The sequence below is a fragment of the Stegastes partitus genome, unplaced genomic scaffold (genome assembly GCF_000690725.1).
Source record: "Stegastes partitus isolate 25-593 unplaced genomic scaffold, Stegastes_partitus-1.0.2 Scaffold1285, whole genome shotgun sequence".
NCBI lineage: Eukaryota > Metazoa > Chordata > Actinopteri > Pomacentridae > Stegastes > Stegastes partitus.
The window spans coordinates 189206-205764 of NW_007579016.1; the positions used below are offsets into that span (position 1 = coordinate 189206).

At 39.9% G+C, this 16559-nt stretch overlaps 2 protein-coding genes across 2 annotated transcripts in view; one reads left to right on the plus strand and one right to left on the minus strand.

The window, feature by feature from the left end:
- The first annotated feature begins 4917 nt into the window (after nt 1-4917).
- LOC103369422 (muscarinic acetylcholine receptor M4-like) lies at nt 4918-7215 on the plus strand. Its single transcript, XM_008298135.1, has 2 exons — nt 4918-5826; nt 6799-7215. Exons 1-2 carry the CDS (start codon nt 4918-4920, stop codon nt 7213-7215), a joined length of 1326 nt encoding a protein of 441 aa, XP_008296357.1.
- Nucleotides 7216-8818: 1603 nt separating this feature from the next.
- LOC103369419 (midkine) overlaps nt 8819-16559 on the minus strand; it is a 10508-nt gene continuing 2767 nt past the window's right edge. Inside the window, exons 2-5 of the mRNA XM_008298132.1 lie at nt 15805-15893; nt 13229-13399; nt 11605-11763; nt 8819-9319 (exon numbers count right to left, since the gene is read on the minus strand). Coding sequence (XP_008296354.1) covers nt 9300-9319; nt 11605-11763; nt 13229-13399; nt 15805-15892 — 438 coding nt within the window. The 5' untranslated portion in view covers nt 15893 and the 3' untranslated portion in view covers nt 8819-9299. The remainder of the gene's footprint in view (nt 9320-11604; nt 11764-13228; nt 13400-15804; nt 15894-16559) is intronic.

Sequence of the window (16559 nt, forward strand, 5' to 3'; positions counted from 1 at the left end):
TGTCACATGATTGTTGTTTTCCAGCTAAGTTACTGATGGCTGTGTGCTTGTGCAGAGAAGCTGATAATTTTTTATAGAATCTGTTTCTAGCAAACGGGTTATTTTTGGCCAGTTTTTACATGAAGCATGTCGAAGAAGGTGATTTTGATGAAACACTTTGCTTTGCAGCTTAGATTTGGTCAAAAAGTTCACAATTTGGTAATTCTCTCTGTTTTGACAGCATCTGATTGATAAATGGTGTCATTTTGGCTGATATATACATTTTTAAAGGTGCCTCTCAAACATGCTGCCGCTTTTTGGGGTTCAGAGGCTAATTTAATTATTTAATCAACTGATAATATTCCCAGACAGATTTCCTGGACTGATGAAGTGTTTGTATTTCCAGCAGCTGGATTAACTGCAGTGAACAGGTCGCTGCATCATGAAGATCAGCTGTGAGGATTATTATTCTGATATCAAGCTGCTGGGAAGAGATCAATAACGTTATTATTATTATTATTATTATTATAAAGTTATTTGCTCTGGAAGACTGCAGCTGCGTTTAATAATTTGCATTTTATCGGGTCAATGACTGAACAGCAAATTTGAATGAATATTTTTTTTTTTACAATTTATATTTCACTATTTACAAACACAGCAAACATTAAGTGTTAAAAAATATTTTGTCAGCTTTTGCTAAATGACCTATTAGTTCAACCATTAATGGATTATTAATGATTAACCTTTAAACTTTGCATCCATTGTTGAGGTAACAGTTTTTGTGCTGTGCAGTTTAGAGGAAAACGTTGAACTTAATCTGACAGCTTTTTACAAATATCAGAGGTTTTCATACAAAACAGAAGAACAACTGATCAAACGTGAAGGTTTGTTATAAATTAAAGTCCTGACTGTACATCTAAGAAGTGTTCAAACCATTTTAAGTCACTTTTCCTACAAACGTGCTACAAATATTTAACATTTGCAACTTTTAAAATGTGAAGATTTGCTTGTTAATTTCAGTTAATTGTTGGTTTGACCGAAAGCAAGTGCTGAGAGGAGGTTTTTACTTGATGCAGAACAAAGAAAATACAGTAAAAGAAGAAGTAGTTTTAGGAATAACGAAAAGAAACGCTCTCAACAGAAGCAGGGAACCAGCAGGGAAGAGCTGGCAGCCACCAAAATATTAATATAAAATTAGATTTCAGAGAATCCAGAAACGCAGGCGTAGCGCATAAAACCGGCATTAGATGAATGTTACAGATTGTGAAAGTAAATTAGAAACGACAGCCACCTTCAGCTGACCATCTGAGGGTTTCATAAGTCTTACAAACCCAATAATCAATTACAAAATCAATAATATAATATTCTAATAATTATCTGCAGCCTGTAAGATAATCAAAATCAGCACCAGCTCTTCAGATTTGCCACAAAAGCTTCACTAATAATGTCTAATAATAATAAATAACAGGATAACTTTCACATGTAAGGTCTCTGGACTGATTTTAAAACCTCTCCCCTCATCGCAAACTCAACTTTAAAAATACAAAATGAGCCTGAAGCTTAGTTTTTATTTTGCAACCTGAAATCCACATCCAGGACTCTTCAGCCACAGTTCACGTCTGTAGCTGCACCATCAACGAAAAGTAGCCCTGAACAAGATGAGCTTCACTGCTGCTGTAAACCAAAGAAGGAAATGTCAAGAAAAGATGAAAGAGAATGCGTAGAAGCCAAACGACGTTCAGAAAGAGCTCCAGAGCTTTAGGCTCAGTTTCCAGGACTTTAATGAAATCGAATCCTGAACCAAATGCTTTTCAGGACGGCGGTCTTAAAGAGACAGGAGCTGAAAGGAAGCATTTCAGGCAGAAGAAGAGCTGCAGTGGTGTTCAGAATGTGTTTCTGAACATTAAAGCAGGTAGACATGTTATCTAGAGCCCAAAAAAACATTTTTAAATCTGTAAATGTGCAGAATTTGGGCCCTTTAAAAGAGACAAATGAAGCAATTTGATGAGACCAAGTGTAGAAGGAGGACTTGATGAGGCTGATGAACTTTAATTCTCAGAGATGTGCTGATAATCACATTATATCAGAGGCAACCTGCTGCTGTGGACTGCAGCTGGTTAATGCTTTATACTAACAGAGCGCTGGGTTCTGGCTCGCTCTGCTGCCAGATGAAGTGGATCAGACTCTTTATTAATGGTGGAAGGAAGATGAAGTGTAAACTCGGGGTGGCGGCGTCCTCCCTAACGGAAGCAGGGCTCGGCCTCTTCTCACACTGATGTGTCGTTACGTCCCACGTCAAGCCCAGTCTGATCTGAGGACAGTCAGAGGCACCGCTCGGTTCTTCTTCAGCTGCATATAAACTGCTGCTGCTGCTGCCGACGGAGGACGACCTGAGCAGCTGGAGCAGCTGGAGCAGCGGTAAGTGACATCCTCACCCTGTCCCACATGTATTCACACCGTTCTGTTATACGTTGTAGTGAGGTTTGGGGCTGTGCAGGTCATCTGTTGCTCACTATTTACACTTTTTTTTACATGACAGCTTATTGCACACATCATAGATTTTTTTTTTGCATACTTCTTATTATCTGTATTTTATCTTTTTTATTACCTCACTAAGTCTTCAGTATGTTTAAGTACTGAAGTTAATTGAGCATGAGTTTAATTTTCAGTGTCAGATGTTGGTCCCTGACTGTGATTGTAGCTGCAAAGAGGATTAATAACGAATCTGTCAAATTAGCTCACAGCAGAGTTTACAGCTTAACACTGTCAGGAAGTTCTTATCATTAATTTACTGTGATTTTTTAAAGGTTTAAATGTAGTTTTAGTTCAGCTGCAGGTCGTCTGTGATGGATTCAAACACAAAAATACAAAAGTAGGACCTCAAAAATGAGCTTAAAGAGTTAAAAGTGAAAGTCCTCAGTACAGAAAAGTTGTTCTTGTTACTGATGTTGATTATATTTTCACAGTTTTATTCCTAATGCATGTTGTGCTTGTACTTTGTCCAGGGCTACATGGATTAATCTGTCGATCCATTAATAAATTGATTATTTGGTTTGTAAAAATTCATAAAATGCTGAAGGATGTTGTCCAGAGCCCAAAGGGACTGAAAAAATAACAACTGTCTTGTTCTAGAAGCTGGAATCCAGAAATGTTCGCTTTTTTTTTTTTTTTTTACCTGAATGATGATCAAAGCAGTTAAATAATCTTCAGTTTGATAATTGATTGTATTTGCTCTTTATGTGGTTTGTAATGAAGCTTTATGTGTCAAAAATGTTAAATTTCAGATGCAAAAATCCGATTTTTGCAAAGACAAGTTTAGTCGGTTTAGTCTGTAAAGCGACGAGTAAACGAGAGGACGAATAGAGAAAGGACGAATCGTCACATTCAGGAAACCTTTAATCAATGATCTCAGTAGTTGATTCATCCTGTAGCTTCACACAGCTGGGAAATCCTCAGAAATACAACATAAATGTGAGTAAATTTAAAGTCTTAATAAGTCTTTAAATAAGCACTGACTGAATTTCAGAGCTTTAATGTTTGATCTGAAGGTTTGATTAATTCAATTATTGATCTTTGATTCCATGAAACAGCAGAAAACCAAAAAACGTTTTGTTTTCAGAAACAAAGTGACATTTTGTTGTTGATTAATCTTCTGTCAAGCTGCAAATTTAATTCTATTTTTTTACGACAATTTATTTTTGACCAAATTAAAAATTACATTAATATCTATTCCGTATTAAAATCGTAGAATTAAACTTTTAAAATATGTGCACATTTGTGCAAAAATAAAAAGTGAAACTTCAAAAAAAAAAGTGAAAACTAATTTTTTAGAACTGATGAATCATTTTAAACATTTTAAGCCAAAAGAAAGTTTTATTTCTCAGTTTTCTATAAACGTAAATTAAATATTTTTGGGGTTTTGGATGAAATCAGAAGTGAAAATATCACTTTTACCAAATTTAGGTGTGCATTTATTCCATGTTTTGGGATTTTTTAAAATCTAAAGTTTACCTTAAACTAATCTTTTGAACATCAATCAGAGACTATTAAAGATAAAAGTCTAACTTTTTAAAAATCATGTCATTGATTTAGAATCTGCAATACTGGACAAGTAGATCAAATAATCTCTGATGTGTGAGTTGAAATATGATCATATAATTCCACAGATAACATTTTAAATGTCCATAGTTTATGATAAAAATGTTTAAAGTAAATCAGAGATGTTTGAGCAGAAAGACCCTGATGTCTTGAGATGAAACAACACACATGTGTATCAGCCTGATTAGAGTTCAACTCACAGATTTTGTTCTTAAATGTTCCTTTGTTGGCTCGCTGTTGACTTTTCTGTCTGGTTTTACACTCTGATGCTGAGGCAGCACAGCAGACAGCTTCTTCAGAGAGATCAACACTCAAAGATTATAACAGCTAGCAATCAGCAGAGGTACCCACCATTTACCATTTAGAAGCTGAAAAGAGAAAAAGAAAGCAGTTTTCCTCTCAGGAAAAGTATCTATTTTAAAACCGCAATGGGAATCACTGACTGCCTTCCACTTCCTTTAGAGGAAAACAACTTTGGGCTTCCAGGTGAAAACCCCTGTAAGAGAAACCCTCCAAAGGTCAGCTGATAGCTGACCCTGGCCAAGGTCAGTCTGTGTTCTTGTCATAAACACCAGAAGGTTTGTGATCCCGGACGAGCCCCCAAAAAAGTTGTGGAAAAACCTTTAGGTCTTCGTTCATACATTGAGAAAAGAGATTCTTCAGACTGAAACTTCCCTGATTTTGAACCTACATCTGTAACACCATCACAGAACTGAGAGCAGTGGTCACTTTAACCTTAAAACACTTCAACGTTTTGTGTTTTGTTTTGATGATGAACAAATGATTACCATATAAATAATGACTTTACAGCTGGGTCTTGTTTCTGTGTTTTTAGGAACCATGGGACCGACCCCGGACCTCGACCTCAACACCTCCGCTTGGCTCCGCCCCTGCGTCAACGCCTCCTGCCAGCCTCCCATCACAGCGGCGACCCACTACAGCACCACCCAGCTGACCCTCATCGTCACGGTGACCGCCTCCCTCAGCGTGGTCACCGTCCTCGGCAACACGCTGGTGATCTTGTCCATCAAGGTGAACCGCCACCTGCGGACCGTCAACAACTACTTCCTGCTGAGCCTGGCGGTGGCCGACCTGATCATCGGCCTGCTGTCCATGAACCTGTACACACTGTACCAGCTGCAGGGCCGCTGGCCGCTGGGGGCAGCGCTCTGCGACGTGTGGCTGGTCCTGGACTACGTGGTGAGCAACGCCTCCGTCATGAACCTGCTGGTCATCAGCTTGGACCGCTACTTCTGCATGACGCGGCCGCTCAGCTACCCGGCGTGGCGGACAGGTAGGATCGCCGGCCTGATGATCGGCGCCGCTTGGCTGCTGTGCTTCATCCTCTGGACCCCGACCATCCTGTGCTGGCAGACCGCCGGTGGACGACGAGCCGTCCCCGATGGAGCGTGCTACACCCAGCTGCTGGCCAGCCCGGCGGTCACCTTGGGGACGACACTTCCATCCTTTTACCTGCCAGCGATCGTCATGATCTGCCTGTACAGCCGCCTGTCGGCCGCCAGCCACAGCCGCCTGAGCGCGCTCCGTTCAGAGCAGGGCACGCTCAGGACGTCCAGCCCCTCCATTAAAAACTTCCTGTTGAAGCGATGGAGCTTGGTGAGCAGTGACCCCACCTCCGATGTTTCTCTGAACCAGTCAGAGTCCAGCTCGCCAAAAACCAGAAGGAAACGGAAGGCCTCCAGGAGTCCTGTTGACACGCTGGTGACGGTGGACAGCTGGAGACACCCGGTAGGTACTGAACAACCTTCAGGAGTTTACATCCTTAAATTTTACCATCCTGAGTGTCTGCACCGTAAATCTGCTTTGTGTTGATTCTGTACATGCTGATCAATGTCTGTTGGGGTTTTCTTGAACAGTTTTGTTGCCTAAATCGATGCTTTGAGCACAAACACAGTCACACACTGTATGTCCTGACGCAAAGCAGTCATTTGTGAAGTTAGAAACCTGTTATCGAAATGGAAATACGTTCACGGGAAATATCCAAAGATAAAGATCGGGGCATTTTTTAACAGATTGCTATTGACTTAAAGTGAAGCCTGATCCTTTGTTTATGTCCACTGTTGTACAGGTGTCATAAATGGGAATATTTTCCTAATGTCAACACCTTTATCGGTCTATAATTGTTTGATTTACAAGCTGCATTCAGCACACTTCTCATTGGTCATGCACTGACATAAACTATTGTTATATTTGCCATCTGATATAGAGACAACGTCCTAATTTTTCCTGGTTTGATCTAATATGTGTGTTGGTTGGAGGTCATTGAGCCTCACAGAAGTCTTTGTCATAGTGTCCCTTTGCCGTCTTACACCCCGACAACGCTCTCTTGCTTTTTAACACTATATTGTCCTCCAGCTCTCCTCACTACAGTATTAAACAATGAGAGAGTCCCCCTGGTGGAACAAAAGGGTACTACAGCTCATGTACAATACCTGAAGTGTAGGAAAAAGGAATCGGTATTGATTGATGCAGGTAATGACTTAGATCAATGAACCTTGTGGTTCTACAGAGACACTTAGACCTGCAAATCCTGATCTCCAGATGTTTGGGTTCATACAAAAATCACAACGATTTCTATGTTTGTTGTCGGTGACTGAAAATGTAAAAATGACCATTCCCACTAAAATCAGGATTTATATCGCAATCGCTGTATTTTTTTGCACATCATTCAGTCCTGACCTGATTCGTCTGTCTCCTCAGCAGCGTCCTGTTCGAACCTCCACCTGCCAAGCCAGAGACGAAGACTACAACAAGATCAATAACGACCCGATGTCCCACACCGACCTTCACCGGACAGCGTCGGCGGCGTTCTCCACCTGCCTCAGCTTCAGGTCTCAGGAGAGGAGGCGGCGTCGAGTGACGGCGAGGGAGAGGAGGGTCACCAAGACCATCCTGGCCATCCTGCTGGCCTTCATCCTCACCTGGACGCCGTACAACGTCATGGCCGTCGTCGCCGCCTTCTGCCACGTGTGCATCCCCAAGATCCTGTGGACCACCGGTTACTGGCTCTGCTACGTCAACAGCGCCGCCAACCCTTTCTGCTACGCTCTGTGCAACATCACCTTCAGGAAAACCTTCTGCAGCCTCCTGCGCTGCCGCGGCGGAAAAGTGAAGTGAAACATCTTTGGCAGGTAAGCTACTTTGTTCACCTTACATGTGGCATTACAGACAATTTTCATCCAAATGAAGCAGAAACTTTAATTGAATTCTGAGAAAATCAGCAAAGGAAAACACAAGTTTATGTTTCCATCCTCTGGTTGGTCAGACAAACAGCATATGGAGCTAATTATCCAGTTAACACCCAATCATTAAGGGAATATATGCTTCTCTTAAATATCTCTTTGAAGTTTATTAACATGGCTAAATAGGATTCCTTGATAATTGAATCAGGACGTTCCACCCACATATGAAGTGTTTTGCTCATTGCCTGTGACTTTATAGCTGACGGTTGGTTGGCTCTGGTTGTCTTAGTTGTGGACATTGTCTGTAGATCTGTTGCGTCCAGGTGGATCAGGTGGTTGATAAGCTCTCTTTAGTCATTGCTGTTACTTTCATAAGTTGTTCCTTTTTTAGAGTAAGACATGGTATCAGACTTACTGGAGAAAAAGGCGAATATAGCCGAGGCGTAGTTACTCTGATAAGATAGTTTCTTGACAACATGGATCTTGGACTGGTTGATTGGTTGGTCGATATACTCTCCTCAGTCTCTGGTGGTACTTTTATGAAGAGAAAAGCTCTACATCAGCAGCCCTCTGGCTTGTTGTCCCAAACTAAAGTTGTATTTTTATTTTTTTTTTAACACAACTGGCAACATATTTAGTGGAGAATTGGCAAATGTAGTCACTTTAGAAATAAGCTGCTTTCCAACAACCTATCATATAGGGTGATGTTGTGTTTATTATTTCCTTGAAAGAACTTCATATTTTATAATCACAATAAAGCCCAGGTTTACTACACATCAGCTGGATCTACATAATTAGGTTTTTCTCTAATAAAGGGGTCAGCAGCCTGCTGGTGGATAGGTCGATTGGCTGGAGGCTCATCAATAATCGGTATTCCTCATAAAGAGAAATGTTCTACATCAACAGCCTTCCAGGTTTAAGCAGTTATTTTTAGCAGTGGGAGGATCAGACTACCTGTGAACATCCCCACGTTTGTAAAACTTCATTGGGAGACTGCTAGTTCCAACTTATTTAATGAATATATGCACAGAATCGAATCCAAACCAGCCGACATGACATCAAGGAAGTCTTTTGTTCGAACAGATGGAGCAAAAGTTGGTTGTAAACTTTGCAAATAACAGTTTACATATTACTGCTTGTGTTAAAACAACCAACATACAGATCATCTACCAAAAAAAGTACCTAAATTATGTCATATTCCTCCAAAGTTCTCGTGTTGTGCTCGCTAGTTGATATAGTTCTAGTTTCAGAAATCCATTTTTATCATTTTATTGCTAAATAACCACGTACAAATACGAGCTTTTTTGTGTTTTAGAATTTGTTTAGGCTAATAAGGATAGCAGGTATAGGGGACCGTTTATTTCATCAACAGATAACATGCAGATGTGTTTTTCTTCAGTCCACGGAGACTTTCTTTGATTGGATGCTCCCATTGGTAGTCGTCTCATAGCTGAGATGGAGAAACTGTATTCGTATGGACATTATATCATCAGTGACCCAAAGAACAGACCAAACTCTTCACCAAAACAATGTACAGTATTTAATTTGTTCATTTATACAAGTCTTGTCATCGTCAATAATCAATCTATAGTTCAAAAATAGATTTCATAGAGGATTTTCTCATTACAGATCTTTTTAAAGGGGATTCTAAACTCCCGTAAAAACAAAACTCGGGACGGTTGGGTGGACGGACCGTCAGGTTCAGTTTCCGGAACGTTAATTCACTTTGAGCTAAGCTTTTAGGACTATCTGAGTGTAACTGTTAAAACAAACTATCAGCTATAAGGATTATTCTTATTATCTAGTGGGAGAAAAGCTTTCCACACTTTAATCCAAGTAAACACAAGAACGTCACATGAGAAACCAGAACAACAGTCAGAGGAGGCCAGACGGAAGGTGGTTGGCGTGTTTTGGAGGAGTCTCTCGGTTTTTTTTTTTTTTTTTGTTTGATGAAGGAGGGAAGACGATTGTTCAGCCGGAGGAAGAAATCCTGCCGTCGTCTGCATCGCGTTGCTTCCTTCAGTTTGACTTCTTTTCCCCTGTTGAAGCAAACAACAAACAGTTAAAATTAGTGACTGTAGTCTGCAAAAAGTGAGGACAAAGACATGCGAAATTACCACAAAGAGACTTGAAATGACCAAAATAAATACAAAAAGACAAGAAAAAAAAACACAAAAAGATGCTAAATGATTCAAAATGGCCCCAAAAAGACCTCAAAGAGATATGAAACAACCACAAAAAGACACAAAATAGCTACAAAAAGAGGCTAAACAACCACACTGTTTAAAAATGATGCAAAATGACCAGGAACAAACACAAAATGACTTTTAAGAGACTTGAAATGATCACAAAGATGTTAAAAACAAACTAAAAACAGATTCAGAGGGACTACACATAGATGCAAAATGACCACAACACAACAAATAACCACAAAAAGATGATGAACAACCACAAAGTATTTCAAAAAGACCACAAAAACATGCCAGTCGACTACAGAGGAAGCACAAAACCCCTCATCCAGAGTTGTTCTGTGTCTGCCAGGTTGTTGTTCCTTACTGCTCTATTATGTTGTCGACTACTGGTAGCTGTTGTGGAGATATCGTCCTTTAGCTACGACATCCTTCTCTGTTCATGTACATTTTTCCCCCACTTATGTTAAAACTCTAGTCATGTAGTATCTCCTTGTGTCTGTCTGGTTGGTTCAGATGTTCTCACAGTTATTTCCTCTTGACTGTAATGTTTAGAATTTACATGTTTGCGATTGCGAGCCCCTTTTTGTTGAGCTATCTGCGGTAACTTCCTTTATGACTGTGTTGGATGGAGGTGTTTTCTGTAGGTCAATCCTGTCCATTAGTGCATATTAAAATGGACCGTTCTATAGATGTGGCTAGTTAAGGACAGGATTAATCAGACCTTCTACAAACTGACAGCACGTCTGCCCGGTACAGTCCCGGAGGAAGTTTCCAAACTCACTGTAAAGCCACATTAAGTACAAGACAAACCGGTAAATTCCAACTGTGACAGTCAGAAGTAAATAACTTTGAGAACATCTGAACCAACCAGACAGAAACAACATGACGCTACACGTGAGACATTTGGGATAACTTGATCAAAAATACATTAGATGGGGTGGCTACCCAGCCAGAGAAGCACATCTTGGCTAAAGGACGTCACTTTAAGATGTTTCCACAACAGCTTCCAGGAGTCATTATAGTCACAGAATCGACTTTGAGGAACATCAACTTAGCCGAAGCAGAACAACTCAAGATTTAAGATTTAGTGACGCTAAATACCTTCTTCCAACCAACAACCCAGGACAGAAAGGTGGTAACATCTCTCATCCTGTCAAAACAACAGTATTACTCAGTGGCAACACCACCACCTCGGCTCTGAGGTGAGATCCAACAACTAGTTAGGAGAAGAAGTTCAACAACAGCTACAACAACCGTGGGGAACACCTGCCTAACCTCGGAGAAGAAACACCCTATATAAATATACAGACGTCCAAAGAAATGCATGGAAGGAACATCTGGCAGAACATCTGGCCACCATCTCAGTAGCTCTGGTTGGAAATGCTTCACATCACATCCCTATCTCCACTGATTTAGTCCACAAGGTTCAGAAACAGAAACTAGCACCGTGTTAAACCAGTTTTATTCAATGTCACCTCACTTTTCTTACCTACTTCTGAGGCCATGGAGACAATTAGGAAACAACTATTGATCCCAGCTCTTTAAACAACAGAACAAACTTCAACCCTGGACAGATATTTTTCCTTTTGGACCTCTATCTGACCACCACCTACTTTCAACACCTCAAATAACCACACCGGAGAAATCAAACTATAGCTTATAGCCCTTGAGGCTACCCCAACCTGGCTAACTGACAATCAATGGGCCTGGAAGCTTTAGTTCAATCTGGAATATTTCTTCTTCATGCTACAGGTCAGAACACATTTCTGATGAACCTCAATGTTTAATGAAGCAGAAAAGCAGCAAATTCACACATTGGAGAAGTTAAAAGCAGAAAGTCGTCGACATTTTAGCTTGAAATCAATCATCAAAAAGTGTTTTCTTTAAATTGAATAATTGTTGCCGCTCTAGTAGAACAACCAGTCAGTCAACACCAAGCTGCTGTTTGTATTCAGTCTTGGAGAATTTTTGTGTTTTTACCGAATCGAAACAAAAGACCAATTTTCTTTTTTGAAAAACACAAGTTTAGAGGATCCTGGACGGGCCGAGCTGCTTGTGAACATTCAGACGTCTCGTTAGAAAACAGTGTGAGCGGTGCGTGTTGGTGTGTGTTGAGGGTTTTCAGCTCTCACCTCTGGCCTTCTTGACTTTGGGGGAGCAGGGTTTGGACACCTTGACGGTGGTCTGACACTCGGCGTTGAACAGCGCTCGCTTCAGCGTTCCCGATCGGCTCTTGGTGTTGGTGGCGGCGTCGCAGGATCCCCACGGACCGAACTTGTACTTACAGTCGCCTGCAGGAACATTTGAAGTGTCAGTGAAGCCGTTTGTGCTGCTGTCACATCTGGATTCATGTTTGAATTATCGTCATGCGTGTCTGATGATTTCAGCAGCTTCTCGTTCCTCTTAGGGGTCGTAATATTTTAGATTTATGTTAGAGTTTGATCTTAGAGGTTTTTATCATGTTCTGTGTTGTGTTTTTAGTGTTTTATATTTACTTTGTTTTCCGAAACGATCCTGATCTTTCGGCATTTATTGCTCATATTGTTGTTGCTGTTGGTCTACAACCTGTACAGGACGCTGCATCAAATCAGAGTTTATCGTAGCATCCATCAGCCAGAGTTGAACAAACAAACTCTCATCAGTAATGTTAAAGGAGATGTTTGCAGTAAAATGACAGATAAACCTCCAGCTGCTCCTTCAAAAGATTTCCTCATATCTATTTGGATTAATGTTGGTCTGAACCAGGTTTGACTTTTAATTCAAATGAATTCCAAAAAACTTCTAGAACAGGCTGAAGTCGATGAAATAAAAGCCCAGAAGCTCAGAGATGTCATGAAGCAAAATGAAAAACCAAAACAGAAAACTAATCAGCTACTTTGATAACTTCATTGTCCTGTGAGCGATGTTTTATTTTGCAGCGAATGACTCCTTTAAAACAACCGATCACCTTTAAATCAAGAGCTCACTGAATTTTCTATTTAACCCTTTGAGGCGTCAGTTTAGCAGAACATCTGACCTTCAGTCGTGTCTATCCTTCAGTTTTTAACGCACAGTGGTGCGTTTTCAGCGTCTCAAACTTGCCTAGACATCATGACGTATCTTTGCAATGCATTGTGGGTCAGAACGGTCAGAAAAACTGGTTTACGTAGGACAGAATCCAACCAGATGTAGGAAGACAACCGGGTAGTTTTTGGCAAACTGTGTATTTTTACTCTATCAGTATTTAAATTCATCAAAACATCTGTATAATACCACTGATATTGTTTATTTTTAGAAGTAGTTTGTGTGTTTATTTTGGTTTGTTTTTATGTTTTGTTCTACATTCCTTAAATGCTTTCGCTATCTTTGCAGCTGTAACACTGCAAACTTCCCCACTGTGGGAATTAATAGATAAAAATATCTTGTCTTTTACAAACTATGAACTGGGATAAACAAAAGCTTATTCTGGTAGCATCGGTATCTGAACGGTTGAAACTGTTTGATCAGGATTGTGTGTATGGACACATGTGGCCAGCAGATGTCGCCATTTTTAAATCTAGAAAACTGTAAAATATGCAAATTATTTATCTCTTGCCACAGTTCACTTCTCTGTGGCGCTGTACATTGTAAGTTTCCAGATATACAGTATATATTTCTGCTCCTGTGGCCTGTCAAAGCTCTACTCCTCCTTTCAAACCCTGCCTACAAGCAGCGTGTTAAACCTGCTGATAAATGCTGTGTTGTGGTGTTTTTGTGTTGCCGTGTGCTGCGTCTTACTGATGTCCTTCTTCCAGTTGCAGGGGATCCTGCAGGGGATCTTGTCGGTCCGATCTTTGCAGGTGGCCTCCCTCAGACCGTCGCCACAGTCTCCGTGCTCCGGCACACATTTCCCGTACTGAGTCTCTGCAGAGGAGCACTCGGAGGCCGGCCGGGATTTATCATGTTTACCTGATGAGCAGAGAGTCGGTCAGAAAAAAAAAACACATCCTGAAGAGGACGCCAACAACGCCTTAAAGTTTAGACAGTTTCACTCAGCAGCAGCTTCCATCAGTCAGAAAATGTTGAGTATTTTATTTCTTTTAGGGGTTAAACACATTTACAAAGCAGCTTGTTTCAGAGAACGCTCAGTTTTTCATCATATACATAAAATAAAATATAAAAACTTCACATTTATGACTTTTTTTTCTCCTCTACATATTCAAACTCAAACTGTTTGTTTTACAGCTACAACACTGAGTGGATTCATTTTTTATTACTGTCTCTGCATTAATTTATTTCTGTTGGATATAAGGAGCATCATGTTTTTATCTGTATATTTTTCTGTATATTTGTTATAATTAAGTTGTTTACTCTTTGTTGTCATATATGTTCTGTAACTGTAATTTGACTGTTTACAATAAAGTTTTTTGGGCAGACTTGTGATTTACTACACGATTTAAAGTGTAACTTATGAATTATATATTTTTAATCCATGAGTCGTGTTTTACTTTTAATACTTTATCTATACTTTACTGCTAAAACCTCTTTAAAAAGGCTAATTATTTTTTTTGTCTTCGAGTGTTTTCATCGTCTTTTATATAGATTGATGATGGAAATATTTTGTCTATCACTGTATCAGGTCTCGTGAGAAACAACAAAGACATAACAGAAAGTTTGTTAGCAAGTAAACACAATGTCAGCAGCACGGGATTCAGAATATTAAATAACAAACAGTTTGGCAAATGTACATTAACAGAAGTCAGATCAAAAATCTGTGTAATATCTAGCACAGAAATGAGCACATGTATGTGATACAAACACAACACTAACAACTATGTAAGTTCACCATTTAACAAAAAGAAAATAAAATGACCAAAAAGTGATGTAAAAATACTGTAAAAGGTGTAAAATGACAACAAAAGATGCAAAACAACAATAAAGAGACCCAAAACAAACACAAACAGACGCAAAATGACCACAAATGGATCCAAAATAACTGCCAAAGGTGCAAAATAACCACAAAAGAGGCAACGCTCCCTTAAAATGTTGCAAAATATGCCAAAAGACCACATCAAGATACAAAATGGGCCTAAAAAGATGCAAAATGATGACAAAGAAACACAAAATAGCCACAAATGCGTGCAAAATTAGTACCAAAGACGTCACTAATGATACAAAACAACAATCAAAAACTCAAAATGAACACCCCAAAATCCAACACAGCTATATAAGATGGCTAGAAGGAAACATAGAATGTTGCAGAAAATCCAAAAAATGACCACAAAAACATGCAAAAAAATACACAAAAAGATGAAAAACAACTACAAAGACATGCAAAATGACAACAAAAGACACAAAAACACCACATAAAGATGTAAAATGGTCCTAAAAATACACAAACTGATGAGAAAGAGACACTGAATTATTGCAAAAGATGGAAAACCACCGCAAAAAGGTGCAAAAATGACCTCAGATTGACATAAATCCTGCACCATGATCATCTTTTAAGGACTGTTGTGATGAATCTAAGTCCAGGATTCTCTCTTTTAGCTCTGAGTTTGGTCTCCTCCACCTCCTGAGGGAAACATCGGGCTGTTTAGCTGCTAAATGCTGCACTTTTGTTCACCAGCTTGTCTTGTTTGATCCTAAATCTCTGCACCTTCATCATCATGTCATTTTTAATAAAACAGAAGAAGCAGCGCAGCTTTAAAGCCAAAATAAAAACAAACCTCTGAAGGCAGATGACTGGAGCGACAGTGTTGCTGCATTAGCATCACTGTGCTGCTAAAAAACCAGAACACGACTGGAATCCAAGAGTCAACACGTGTGAGGGCTTCTCTACACGTTTCACTGTAAAGGCTCGTTGAGTTTTTAGAACAGCACGACACATTTTCTCCAGAAAAACCGGCTCTTCTCGCTCTTTCGCCTTCAATTACTGCCGAGAACATTCCTGCAGTTATGATGTACATTCTGGGAACATCGTGAACAGAAGCAGCCTGACGAGATGTTTTTCTCTTTACATTAAATATGAAGCTGCTGCTTAGCTTAGCTTAGCTTAGCTTAGCTTAGCATACAGAGAGTCAACAGAAAAAGTTCGCCTGGCTCAGTCCAAAAAGTCCAAAATGCCCCTCTTAGCACAAAATGCGCTAAATATCCACATGTTACATCCAGTCAGTGTAAAAACCGACAGCCGGCTGGTTTCTACTCTGTGCTTTGGTGCAGATTAAACAGAGCAGATACAACATGAGGATTATCTGTACAGGTGCTTCAGACAGAGCTACGCCAGCTGTTTCCCCCCAGTCTTTATGCTAAGCTAAATTAGCCGTCTTCTTTGTGGGTTTATTGTCACTGACGGTCGATAAAGAAGAGCTCACCTTTCTGTCCTTTGGGCCTCCTGTTGGCCTCGGCGCCGAGCGTCAGGACCAGGAACAGCAGCAGCGTCACGGAGAACAAACTTCGCATTCTGCACACAGAAAAACAGGCAGTTAACAATTCTGTAATTATTCATCAGTCAGTGAGAAAGTGCAATCTGAATATCTGAATGTGAGATCTTTAAACTGTATGTTATCACACCAACAACAGCCTGTTGGCTAAAGGATGCTCAAACATTTCATCTTCTTATCTGAGACAACAAATAACTAATCTCTGCATGTAATTACGCACCAAAGCTAAGAATTAAACTGTTTGTTGCGATAATTTAATACACATTTAATTCAGACATGAGTGCATGTGTCCACAGATGTGTTACTGAAGTCCATGTACAGCCACAGACCCTGTATGTAGAGACACAGGCTGAAAGAGATGCAATATCGCTATAAACAGATTAGTGGACAACTGCACATAAAAACAAAACACAAAACAACTGCAAAGTGGCACATAATGGCCATAAAAGAGACTTAAAACACATACAAAGATACACAAAAAACCTTAGAGACAGAAAACAACGACAAAGACACAAAATGACCAGAAAGCGATATAAAAACAACAGACGGATACAAAAGAACCACAAAGACACAAAAGAACCACAAAGAGACACAAATCAACCTGCATAAGGAGACTCAAAACAACCCCAGAAATACAAAACAACTACGAATTGACACAAAACAATCTCAAAGAAACAGGAAATGAC